Raw genomic sequence first — 13,668 nt, 5'->3', positions numbered from 1 at the left:
AGGAAAGTGACAGAGACATGTCCTGGAACTGAATGAAGCCAAACTCTCACCAGCAAATAGAGCTTTGAAGTCATTCCCTCTGCTACCTCCTTCCCCCTTGTCCACTTGCTTATTTCATGAAAAGAAAAAGAAAGCTGCCAGTGTTTAACACTTACCGGGAAGCCACGAGGCCCCATCTCCCCTCTCTCGCCTTCCTGGCCCTAGAAACAGATTTGGGGTAATTAGAGGCTGAGGATCAGGGGCCCGATTCCTCATGCTCCTGTGTCGGGAAAGTCCATCAAAGGCACACCTCACAGCAAAGGGAGCGTGTGTGTCTGGTGGGGGCAGGGAGGGGATGGGAGACTGGCAGGGGGCCAGTCTGGCACCATGCCCCTGGCTCCGGGGAAATTGCTGACATACCTGCTGTCCATCCAGGCCCTGTTTGCCCTGTGATCCTGGAGGGCCCTGAGGAGAAGAGCAAATAACAGAGAGGCGGGCTTTGGCATTGCAAGGGGTCAGTTTGTGTTGGTATTTTTGCAGGCCTATGTTCCTTGGAACCCCGGGACCAGGCAGCTGCTTGGCTCAGAAGGGCCTGGGGTCTGAGGAAGGGAAAAGGATCACTGTTCCTCATCCCTCTCCCCTTGAAACCTCCCGAGGTAAGGGGGTTGGATCTCAGACTTAGAGACTGCTAGAGCTGGAAAGGAATCTAGAGTCCAACCCTTTCCTCTTACAAAGGAGAAGATGGGCTCGCAAAGGAGATGTTTGCTCATGAATGTACTCCTAACCGTGGGAAGAGTGCCAAGCTACCCACCCATCATTCTGTGCCCCCTCTCCAATCCCTGAAGCTGTAAGGCCATATGTGTGAAGATGTGAGAGGCTGGTGTTATCTGGGGGAAGAAGTGGATAGGACAACTTTTCTCAGCTTCCCTTCCAGTCCAGGAACCCCAAAGTGCTTTGTATATGTGCCCCCGGCTGGAGCCACTGCCCTGGACAGGAATCCTGGTGCCGCTTGCAGGTGACCAGTTTGGAGGGATTTATCAAGACTCAGTGACTGGAGAATGCTGCTCCCATCTCCCTGAATCCAGGCAAGAAGAAGGGATGGTCGTTCTCTGGCTGGGGAAGCATGCACTCAGGGTGCGGGTGCATACCTTGACACCTTGTGACCCTGGCTCCCCTGCTGGTCCATCTGGTCCTCGGGGCCCCTAAAGAGAAGATGGTCAGAAGAGCAGTGTGAACAGCAGGGGTCTCCCTTGGGTCAGAAACAGGGGGAGGCCTGAAGCACCACTACCCGCCCCCAGCTTCCACCCAGGCCCAAGACCTGGCCCCTACACTCCCTCCCAACCCATACATTCCCCACTCCCTCCAACTCCCACTCCATGGCTTTTCCCAGAACAAGCACCGGGCCAGCTCTCTGGCCTCCTCTACAAAGACACACAGCCTTTCGCTCTCTCACAGTGCGCATTCTAAAGGGGATCATCATTTGTGATTATCTGGATACATCCAGATCTGTACAGAGCAGATGGAAGATCATCTGAAAGGGGAAGGCACAAGCAGGTTGGGGAGCAGGAAAGGTCTCCTGCAGAAGAAGGGCTTTGGGCTGAATCTTGAGGGCAACAGGGAAGCTAAGGGGACAGAGCATCCTGCACATTGAGGACAGCCGATGCAGGGGCGGAGAAGTTCCTGGGAAATGGAACATCACATTTGGAGAACGGAGACTTGGTGGCTACTATAGCTAAATGTTGAGTTTGTAGAGGGGAGTCAGCAATGAAAAGACTAGAAGAGTGCAAAGGGAGGTAGGGGCCGGCTCATGAAGGGCTTTAAATGGCAAATAGTTTATATTTGATCTTGGAGGTAATTGGGAGCTACTGAAGCTCCTTCAGTGAGGGGTGTGTGTGTGTGTGTGTGTGTGTGTGTGTGTGTGTGTGTGTGTGTGTGTGTGTGTGTGTGTGTGAGAGAGAGAGAGAGAGAGAGAGAGAGAGAGAGAGAGAGAGAGTGACAGACAGAGAAAGAGAGAGATGGACAGACAGACCTACACTTTGGAAAAAGCACCTTGACATTTGCCTAGAGAATGGACTGGGGAGGGGAGAGACTTGGGGCACAGAGATCAGTTAAGAGGCTATTGCAAAAACCCAGGCAAGAAGGGACGGAGGCTTGACTGAAGGTGGTGGGTGTAGAATGTGGAAATGCCCCTCAACCCATGCCTGATTTTCCTGATGACCCCCACACTCCTTACTTCAGCCCTGCCAAGCCCGTTGCAGCCAGCAGAAGCCTTTGACCCTGCTGGAGACATCAAATTTTGCCTCAGCATTCATTCCTCCTTGCTGCTGAAGTGGCAGACGAACAAGGAGCATCTGCCCGGAACCCCCCAGCTTCTTAAAAGCAGATGGTTGGTTGTAGAAGAGATACCAGATACCCAAGAGGAACAGAAACCCACACGTATGTATCCCTCTGTGGCTAGGGGTAAAGAGACGGAAAAGCAAGCAAAGGTCTATAATAACAACAGTGGCAAAAGCAGGCCCTGTGGAGGGTCATGGGAGAGGTGATCTGTCTGGATACCTGACATGAGAGTCAGACCCACATCTGGTCTCCCCAGACGGACAGAGCCAAGGCAGTGCAAAGGAGTGCAAAGAACACTGGGTCTGAAGTCAGAGGAAAACCCGGGTTCTAATCCTGGCACTGTCACCACTTGTACAGCCCAGGCCAAATTATATTCTCTCTGTGCTTGAGTTTCCCAATCCATCAAAGGAAGGGGCTGTTTTAGATAATCTCTCTTGTTCCTTCCTGCTCTGAATTCCATGATCTTATGACTTCTCCAGCTGTGTACAGAGGAGGTGAAAACATCTCGGGATTAAGGCAATAACATAAGCTAGCTGGGTAAATTGTCAAAGGACAGGTGATTGAAGGCTTATTCATTGGGGGTTTGAGGAACTCCGGGAGGGAGGGAGGGAGGGTCGGGAGATAGACAGAAACTCCAACCCAATCACCACGCTGGTCCTAGAACAAGCCACATTTCATTGGAGGCCCCCGGAAGCAGAGCCGGGCAATGGTGAACGTTCCCCAACCCCCCCTCTCCCACAAAAAACAAAACAAAATGAAGAGCTGATCAGGATGGGCCCTCCATCTGGTCCTGCTGACAGATCAGAAGTGGATGGGAAGAAGGCCAACATAGAAGCAACAGAACCAAGAGACAAGCTCCTCTGGGGCTACTGAAAGAATGGATGGATGGAGGGTGGGGGGAGGCATGAAGGGCTGGCACCCTTGGGAACTGCTCCCTGCAGGCCCCAAGCGTGGAGAGCCCAGGGGTGGCTGGGAGGAGGCTGAGAGATCCAAGCTGTCAGTTCTGAAGATAAGAACGAGCAGAGGAAGCAGGAGGACGAGAGGGGGATCCTTTGGGCCATCTCCACCTCCCCATTCTCTTCTTTTCCAGACCAGCTCTTTGCCCCTGTAAGTCAAAACAGCTGCGGCCACATGTTTCCCATCCCAGGGAGAATAACAAACAATTGAGGGAAGAGAAAGAAGGGTGGGGGTGGGGAACGTCCCTTGAGAGCAAATAGAAAAGACAGGATTGATTGACACTGAGCCCAATGAAGAAAAATCTGAGTTTATCAGAGGCACAGGGATAGACTTCCTTTTGTGCTTGGCGGGGATCCCAGAATGCGCTCTTCAGGGAAAGAAGGATTTGGCTCGGCCATAGTCACTAGTCTCTCCTATTTGCTCTAGTGTCAGCTAGGAAACTGAGGCCCAGCTCTCTGGATGATGAAAGAAGAAAGGCGTCTCTTCTAAACATCTTTCTTTCTGTTGAGGGCATCACAGTTCTTCCAGTCGCCCAGTTTCCCTACATTTGAATCATCTTTTAGTCTTGACTTCCCCCCACCACCACATCCAATCGAGTGCCAAGTCTTGTCAACCCTACCTTCTAACATCTCTCAAGTACATCCCCCTTTCTCCACTCCTGTAACCACACCCTAGTTCAGTCCCTCATCACTTCTCTCCTATTGCAATAAAGTCCTACCTGGTGTCCCCACCTCAAAATCTCTCCCCTCAATGCTCTTAAAGGACCTCTCCACTCAAGAAGCTGCAGTGGTAGCTCCCTTTCATTTGCAGCATTTACTTCTAGGACCAAACACAATCTCCTCCCTTTGACATTTGAAACCTCTTACACTCTGGGTCCAGCCTGCCTTTCTGGGATGACTACACATAGCCATGCACCTGATGCTCCTGTCAAACTTGCCCACTTGTGGTTCCCTGTGCCAAATCTTCCATCTTATAGCTCTGTGCCCCTGTCTTGAGAAAGCTCCCCCTCCTCACCTCTGCCTCTTTGAACCCCTTGCTCCCTTCAAGACTCAGTTCAATCACCACCTTCTTTAAGAGGCATCATGGGAGGCAACAAGGCAGTGGAGAGAGCTTTAGAATTAGAATCCTGGGACCAGAGTCCAAATGCCAGCTCTGCTACTTACTACTTCTCACTTTTCTCTCAATTTCCTCGTCTGTAAAATGAAGGGATTGTACTAGATGACATCTGAGGTCCCTCCTGCTCTTTATCTATGACCCAACAATCTACCATAGCTTGAAGAGGCCTTTCCTTATTCTCCCACCAAAAACAAGCAAAAAACCACTGCCTATTGGTCAGGAACGGGTCTTGTATCTACTTATCTGTGAATCTATGGTTGTTTTTACCCTCCCACAGAGAGTAAGTTCCCAAAGAGCAGGGGCCATCTCCCTTTTGTAGTTGCATCTCTAGAGCCTCACACAGTGTAGGCTCTTAAGAGATGCTCCTAGATTGCTTGCCACTCATCAGAGGAGGGCAGCGACCCAGAGTGCTATGGGGTGACTGGCCTCTCCTAGGGTCTCCACACTTGGCCTAGTGATGTGGTGACTTGGGGAAGGCATCGCCCTTGGCTGGCAGCCTTCTCAGGCTTCTGAGTTTGGTGGCAATGAACTGTCTAGGAATGAGGCAATAGATGTGGAGTTAAATAGTTTTCTGAAACCTTGAAGGTCAGAGGCAACTGGAAACCCCTTTGGGAGACCCCATCTGAACGTGATCCCCAGAATTGTGGTCAAGAGCCTTATTCTGAAGAATCCTCTGAAATATAATTGATCCTAACCAGAGGCAGCAGTGTAATGTGACTGCCAAAAAGGCTAATGAGATCTCTCTCTGTCTCTCTGTCTCTCTCTCTCTCTCACACACACACACACACTAACTATCATTTCTATAGCTACCACTATGTGCCAGGAACTGTGCTAAATGCTTTATAATTAGTATCTCAAGGAGGCAGTTAGGTGGCACAGTGGATAAAGCACCAACCCTGGATTCAGGAGGACCTGAGTTTAAATGCAGCCTCAAACACTTGACACTTTCTAGTTGTGTGACCCTGGGCAAGTCACTTAACCCTCATTGCCCTGCAATCATCACCACCACCACTGTCATCATCTCATTTGATCCTCACAACAACCCTGGGAAACAGGCACTACTATTTCCTCACTTTACAGATGAGGAAACTGAGGCAAATAGAGGTTAAGTGACTTGCCCAGGGTCACACAGCAAGTCAGTGTCTGAAGCCAGATTTTAACTCAGTCTTCCTTGACTCTAGGTCCAGCGTTCTGTCGAGTGTGCCATACAGCTAGCTGCCTGATATGCTGGAAGAGAAGCATATAAGACTGACAGTCCCTCATGTATTCTGTGAGGGTCATCTGGGATGCCTCATTCAGCACATCCAGGCCTGAGTGGCAAATTTTATGCAGGACATTTAGAAACTGGACTCTGGACTCTGGACTCTCTCACGAAAAGCAGGCTTGAAACCACTATGTTATGAGGAACAATTATCAATTTAAAGCCGGAAGACTTCTGAGAGGCCAAGTACAACCACCTCATTTTACAGATCAGGAAACTGAGGCCTAGAGAGGTTAAGTGATGCCCCCAGGATCAAATGGCTAGTACATGCCTGAGGTGAAATTTGAATCTAGGTCTTCTTGATTCCGAGTCCAAAGATCTATCTATGGAAGACTGGTATCGGGGAAAGACTGGCAGAAGGAAAATGATTATTGCATTCAACCCTTTTAAGGGCTGTCCTTAAGAAGAGGAATTGGGCTTATTCCACAGATTCTGTCTCATTCCAGAAGATGGAACTGGGAACAATGAATGGAAGTCATAGAAAGGTAGCTTTTGGCTCAATAGAGGGAAGAAGTTTCTGAACTTTTGGAAACAGAATAGACTGCCTTGTGAAGCGTGCCATGAATGGAGATGCTTAAGCAAAGACTGGATAACCACCTGCCAGGGATCTTCAGATGAGGGTTAGGTTAGACTAGGCGATCTCTAAGGACTTTTCCAACTCTAAGACTTTGGTTTCACATTCCAATGATTTCAAGTCCTGGTGTGACCCTGGGCAGGTCACTTAACCCTCATTGCCCCATGGGGAATAAAAGAGTCCTGGACTGAAAAACCCAGAAGCCCTTATTGCAAGAGGAAGAACAGAAGGCACCCCAGGACTCTCTGATCTGACCCAGGCTTCCCTTCCTTCCTGGTTGTCCTGCTGAGTTCCCCTACATGAAGAACAGTGTGGTATTTGTGTTTCTGGTGGTGTTCTGTGAGCCAAGGATAATGGGGAGGGGAGCTGGCAAATGGAGCCTGCCCTTCAAGGGCAGACGAGAAAGCTCCTGTTCCTGAGCCTGATCTTTCCCCTAACCTGCTGAAGGGATGCCATCTAGCCAATATCAGCCGTTTTAAATCTCCCTGGTAGAGGTCGGAGATGATGCTGGTTGGATAAGAGAATTAGGAAGTTTGACAGGAGTAAATGTAAGGTACTGAACTTAAACCTTCAAATGAAACTCAACTTTTCAGCACTGTTGGTCTTCTAATATATACTACACAGTTCAGCACTGAATTACATTCCACCTGGGAGAATGTCTGCTAATTGCTTTGCATGTATTGGCCTTGTCTGCCCAACTAGACAGCAAACCCCATGAGGGGAGGGTCTTTGTCTTCTACTTCTCTATCCTTCACAGTGCCAAGTTGGGCCCAGAGAAGACACTCAGAGAATATGGACTAGGGAAAAGAAGACTTAATGGTGGGGGAGAGGGGGTAAACATTTGAGGGGCTATCTAGAAAAATAATTATAATTGTCTGCTTAGCCCCAGAGAGAGGACTGAGTAAAAAAATTAAGAAAGGAAGATTTATGTTCAACATAAGGAAAAACTTCCTAACAATTAGAGTTGTCTGATTCCTAACCATCGAAACTGCCCTGGGAGGGAGTGAGTTCCCCATTACCAGAAGTATTCAAACACAGGCTGAATGATTGAGGAGTACAGGTATGGGTTGGCCCCCATGGGCAACTCTGACAAATGTTATGGGTGTTCCCCTAGACACATTGCTTCTTTTTCGTTTGTTCAGCTTCCTCATTTGCAGGGTGAAAGGGTTGGATGGGAATCGTCTCCGAGATGATTTCTAGCTCTCAATCTTATGACCCTACCTAGGCCCCAGTCCTAGAGCCCAGTCAAAATATTGGATCAAGAAAAATCAGTGTATTAAAAGTCTGAATGAAGGACCAGGTTCAAATGTATCTGATGCCAGGAAAGTGTGACTGGAAGAAACTTGCTTTGAAAAACTCATCTTCCTCCATCAATACAAGAAACGCCCAGTGTCAGGATATCAGACAGGACTGGCGCAGCGGAAAGAATGCTTGACTGGGATTCAGGAGGCCTGGCTCTAAGGCCCAGCTCCACGCCTTACTAGCCGTGTGACCCTTCCCCTCTCTGGGTCTCAGTTTCTTCAGCTATAAAATGAAAAGGTTGAATTAGATGTTCTTGGTGGTCCTTTATGGGGCTAGTGTTATCTCCTTCTATGTTAGGGAAACATCCCTAGATTTCTTAGGAAGAAACTATAGAAGACACGTCCCACACTCAGTCATTATAATAAAAATAGCTAGGGGAAGCTAGGTGGCACAGTGGATGAAGCACCAACCCTGGAATCAGGAGGACCTGAGTTCAAATTCAGTCTCAGACACTTGATACTTACTAGCTGTGTGACCCTGGGCAAGTCACCTTAACCCTCATTGCCCCACCCCAAAAAAATCAAACTAGCATTTATGGCTTTAAGGTTTGCAAAGCACTTTGATCTACAGGACAACTTGGAAAGTAGGTGCTGTTATTATCTCCATTTTACAGATTAAGAAAATTGAGGCTTAAAGGACTTTGCCCAGGGTCACACTGATAGCAAGTGTCTGGAGTGGGATTTGAATCCAAGTCTTCTTGACAGCAAGTCTAGTGCCCTATCCACCATGCCGGGGAGTTTGTAAAATAGAAGACCGTCAGTTGGCTCAATCCACTATGCCAAAGACTTGATTTACCATGGTTCCCCCTCCCCATCGGAAAGGGTGCTGAGCTGGATAGGACATCATTCTGACCCAGAAGGATACAGCTGACATTCCTATAGATTCCTGCCAGAGGTTGACGCCATGCTGCCAAGGAACTCAGTCCTCTGAGCCAAGAGTGGATGAACAAAACTCGCCCTTCCCTGTCTGGTCAAAAGCAACAAGGGAGTCAGACAAAGGAGAAGGCACGAGGCCAGGCAGCCTGTGGGCGAGACAAAGCTAGGGATAAGCATGGCAGGGGATAGCCTGACCATCAGCCCCAAAGCAGGCTGGCAAAAGAGCTTGGGGCCACCACACTCCATCAGTGGTACCACACTGGGGAAACACTGGGACATGATCTCATTGGGAAACGAGGGCCGGGGCCATCCTCCTCTAGCAGGGGGAAAGCTGAGTTTCAGAGTGGTCTGGCCTAGCGACATAGCTCATTAAGGTGGAGAAATTCAATTTATGATTGTTTTGAGTCCTTACCAGAATGAATGGGGCAGTAAGTCAAAGATCCCATAGCCTCACTGGACCAGCTAGCCCAGCTAAACCAGGGATTCTTAGCCCTGAGTCCATGGACCCCCACCCCCCCAGCCCATGGACCCTTGGCTAGATCTCAAGAGTTCCATGAACTGGGATAGAAAAAAATACATCTTGACTTTCACTAACCTCTAACTGAAATTTAACATTGACTTTAATTATTTAAAAACATTATTCTGAGAAAGGGAGCATAGGATTAAAGAGACTGCCAATGGCACACCAAGGGTTAAGAACCTCTGATCTAAACATTACTGAGATACTGGCTTGGAGTCTTACCTAGCAAAGTCAAGACAGATGATTCTCTGCCCACCCAAGGGGTGGGTGACCAAAGAGCCAGGGAAAATGCCTGCTTCCCTAGTTCAATATCCCTTTAAGATCCCAAGGACCTGTCCTGAATACAGTCATGCAATTTCTTTCCACAGAACTAAGAAGGTTGATGGAATCATGCCTGAAGATCATATAGGAGGCTGAGAAAGAAGCCCAGGGTCCTGACATGGTTTTGGTTTCAGTTGGGAGGGTAAGGGAGTGACTTTAGATGGCTTTTGTTTTTTAACCTACAAATGGTGGCAGGTTCGGTCCCCTCCTAATTAGGAGGGACTGAGGATTCTCTTCTGGCCCTTCTAGGAGATCTCCCATCCAGCATCTCTTAAAGACCAAAAAGGGCCAAGATTCAGTGTTAACAAGCCTGAGAGTTAACAGAGGACCAACCATGGGGACGACCTCTAGGGGCCCTTATTCACCAGATTCTGTGATCCCATGTCTATCTGTCTCTCTTTTTATCTCTCTCTTTCTTTCTTTCCTTCCTTCCTTCCTTCCTTTCCAGGGCAATGAGGGTTAAGTGACTTTCCCAGGGTCACATGGATGGTAAGTGTCAAGTGTCTGAGGCCTGATTTGAACTCAAGTCCTCCAGAATCCAGGGCCAGTGCTTTATCCACTGCGCCACCTAGCTGCCCCCATCCCATGTCTTTCTCTGAAGGCAGTGATTCTGTCCCCCTCCTTCCCGAGGGTGACCAGAGAGAAGACTTAGGAAGAAGCAAACCTATGAGTTCCCATTTTACTTTGAGAGCTTAGAGCAGGAGATAAAATTTAAGAGAGAAAGTCAGAGCAATACCCCTGGCCTCCATGCTTTGAAAAGGAAAGCAGGAAGAAGGATTTGGCCCCTTCAGCTGATGTGAAAAAGAACTGAGGCTGATGTATCTAAGAGAAGCTCACATGGCTCCATGCTAAATCTTCATCCTGTTCTTTCTCCCTCTGCGGCTGTCTCTGATGTTCATTTTAACCAGATGCCACCTGGATCCATATATTCAGGGGGACTGGGGCAAGAGTGGGGGGAGAAAGTGAGCCACACAGCATGATTTGCCCTGGGCTCCAAGCCTCCCTAGAAACGGCCCTGGATGTGGGGTCAGGGAAAGAAGCATAAACATGGCCCAAAACAAGAGGGTTGAACTAAAATACGAGTGGCTGCTAATTTGAATTTTCAACTACATGGCCCCCTCCCCCTCCCATTCCCAAACTAATACAGTGCAGACCTCATCAGCCCTGCAGGTTGCGGGGATTGGTTACAATCAAAGCCATATGACAATGCTTTCATATCTGCTCCCCCAAGTGAGATGCTTTTAATTAAGTCCTGGAAGATGGGCCTGGGAGTCTGGCTTGCCTGGAATGAACACTCTCCATCTCATGAATGTTTCCATTCCAGACCTGATTAAGACTGTACTGGGAACCCACTGTGAATGACAAATCTGTATAATTACCTCTCAGGGTCTCTTCTCAGAGAGCTCATCCTCTACCCCTGGTGCCTCAAAACTCAACCTAAGCCTGAGAGTTCTTGGCGCTGGGGCTGGTGGGTGGAGGGACCCCAGAGGACTGTGTGCAGTGTGGGGAGGTTCAGGCCTTTACAGATGAGGAAACTGAGGCACAGCACATAGTAGAGCAAGGATTCAAACTTAAGCCCTCTGACCCCAAATCCAGCATTCTCTCTCTCACTGGATGAAAGGACTCCATTGCTCACACACTCCTCATTCCATGAATCGGCTAACTCTTGTCAGCTCCAATTTTTTCCTTTGGAAGGGTCACCGCGTTACACAGATCCCAAAGCCCATGTCATCCACATTGCTGAGGTTTGCCTCCCACCTGGCAGGGGAATCACAGAGCCATGGAATGGCAGAGCTAGAAGGGAGCTTGGAGGTTGTCTACTCTAAAACCCCCATTTTACAGAAGAAGAAATGAAGGCATGGAGAATGTGACAAATGTCCTTGGTCACGTCCTTGGTGGAAGATCTGGGATTAGAACCCAGGACTCCTAACTCTTAGTTTAGTATTGCTACCATTGTTCTACAGATGGGAATGGGGATGGTAAATTATGTATTTATGTCTGTATTCAGTTGGGGAAGTAAGATTTAAAAGACTGGATCCCACACTCCCTGAGCACCTTGTTGGTACAATGCACAGCTCCAGCAAGGCCTGACTGCAGATTCCGGATGCCTCCTAACATGCTCAGCCCGAAGGACTTTGATGTGGTTGGGGGTCTGGGTTTCCTCTAGTAGAAGATGCATTCTTCCCCTCAGTGTTGGGAGAAGAGTGGAAGAAGCTTGCTAAGTAAGAGGGAGGCCGGAGTGGGCTGGGACCAGGGGAGCTCTTGAGTTTGACATCTGTGGAGGAAATGCAGGCCAACGCTGCAGAGCCAAGCTTCCAAATGAATGTCTGTCTCTCCAGAAAGGGGAAGGAATGGGGAACAGAAACAGTTGTCACAGAGGTGCTGGTGAGACAAGCCTAGGTCCCCAGCCTGGGATGCTGCAAGTATCTGGGGTAGCTGAGAGTTGTAAGCACGTGGTAGGAGATGTGGGAGAAAGCATTAGGCTCATGTGGGGGCTTCCCCAACACAAGGACCAAATCCCCCTGCAGAGCCCTGTGACACTGAGTATAGTTAGGAGCTCCTGCCTGGGCCTGAGGAATGTCTCCTAATCTCCCTGCAGCCCAACAGGCTTATCAGACCATCTGGTTTTGGGAAAAGCCAAATCCACTTGAAATCCATCTGAAGGGAAAAGGGCATTGGAAAAAGAAAAAAAAAATCCCTAGACCTTCTATCACTCATCCCAGGGTTTTGAAAAGAGGCCTTTTTACGGGAAAGCTTAAACGGATGCATTTAATACTGCTGATTTCAGTATTTGCTGGGCCATACCCTGCTATCTCATTCTCCTCACTTTCTCTACACCCGGGGACATGAGAATGCAGAGGATAGCAGATGGGAGCCAAAGAGCACATCTGTACACAGCTGGCTGGACCCGCTAGTCTTCCAGAGAGCAGAGAGGAAAGAAGAATGGGCATTTCTGGGCTCAGCACTGCACACAGACCTGGGTTCGGTTTCTGCATCCGGCCACGCAGGCAAAGATGTTTATTGGGCCAGAGGCCTGCTGACCCCTGTGTCCCTCCCATGCCTGGTGGGGGGGGAGGGGAGGGCAGGGCAGATACAGTGAGCCTCAAAACAACATAAGAGTTCCCTTTAGAAAGCTCCGAGGAAGAGAGGTCACTTCCCAAGCATCTTGGAGTAGTCAGGAGAGGTACCGGCTGTCTCCCTTCTCCTTTCCTTTCCTCATGACCCACCCCCTTAGCAGAGCCTACCTGGGCCTCCTACCCCAGGAGATGATCCAGCCCCAGGGACCTCTTTGGGAGCTTACCCGACGTCCTTTGGCTCCTCGAATCCCCAGTGGGCCACGAGTTCCAGGAGATCCCTGCAGGGAGAAAACCAAGAAGTTTAAAAAGTACTTTCTGTGGGTGGGAGGAGCTGGGGCCAGCCCCTCCTCTCTCTTATGCCTCCCAGACAAAGGCTGTGGAAAGCTGTAGAGGATTGGATGCCCCATTTGGATTTGGGGGGTCTACATCTGTAATTTCCTTGGTATGGGAAACTCTCAGGGAGAAAACTAACTCTCCCAGGGCAGCTCATCATCACCAGCTCTGCAGCTTAGAGGTTAGGGATTGCCTGGGGCAAGAGGTCAAGTGACTCACCCAGGGTCACATAGTCAGCATTTGTCAGAGGTGAAAGCTGACTCCATGCCCTCTTTGTTCCCATGCAGGCCCTCTAACCATTGTGCAACACAGCCGAGCGAAGGCCAATAAACCTAGGAATCTGGGAAAAAATGAGCACATGGGCCCAGTGATGATATGTGCCTGCCATCTCTACCCGAACAGCAGGTGCAGAACCTTTTTTGGCCACAGCAGTTCATTGAGCAGCTGCCTGTTAAGCAGCAGACGGTCTCTGATTTGTATGGGTAGGTAAGGATTTTCCCAGCAGCTATCAGACTTAAGGAGTCAGAGGGTTAAGATGAACTGGTGAGTCAGCAGTCAGTGGCCGGACCAGTGACACATCCATTCCGAAAGGGCAGATGCAACTATCAGCCCACTGCTAACTATTGGTCAGAGATGAATCTGTTAAGTCAGTCAGCCGGGGAGTGGGGGGGGAGTGGGGGGTGGTTGGGCTGAGCCACTTTTTGAAGTTTGTTAACAGGTGACAATGTCACTCAACTAATTATTTTCCTCCCCTTTCTTCATCCAATAATCAATCACTTGGGGAGGTGTGGTGACCCTAGGTACCATTTACTACACACTCTCTAAAATGGTGAACAGGCGATAGACTTGGAGTCAGTGAGACCCCGGTTCGAATGCCTCTTCAGACACTTACTAACTCTGTGACTCCAGGCTAGTCACTGAACCGATATTGAGTCTCAGTTTCCTCATCTGTAAATGAGGAAGTTGAACTTGATGGGCTCCCAAAGCCACTCAAGCATCACTCAATTGATTAACAA

General features: G+C 49.2%; 1 protein-coding gene across 1 annotated transcript in view; it reads right to left on the bottom strand.

Moving 5' to 3' along the window:
• COL27A1 (collagen type XXVII alpha 1 chain) overlaps positions 1-13,668 on the bottom strand; it is a 257,922-nt gene that overhangs the window by 73,281 nt on the left and 170,973 nt on the right. The window contains 4 exon segments of the mRNA XM_043989157.1: positions 156-200; positions 400-444; positions 1,128-1,181; positions 12,544-12,597. Coding sequence (XP_043845092.1) covers positions 156-200; positions 400-444; positions 1,128-1,181; positions 12,544-12,597 — 198 coding nt within the window.

This window comes from Dromiciops gliroides, chromosome 2 (genome assembly GCF_019393635.1).
Source record: "Dromiciops gliroides isolate mDroGli1 chromosome 2, mDroGli1.pri, whole genome shotgun sequence".
NCBI classification, from domain to species: domain Eukaryota; kingdom Metazoa; phylum Chordata; class Mammalia; order Microbiotheria; family Microbiotheriidae; genus Dromiciops; species Dromiciops gliroides.
The sequence above is the reverse complement of the archived record's forward strand: the minus strand, read 5'-3'. Positions and strand labels throughout refer to the sequence as shown.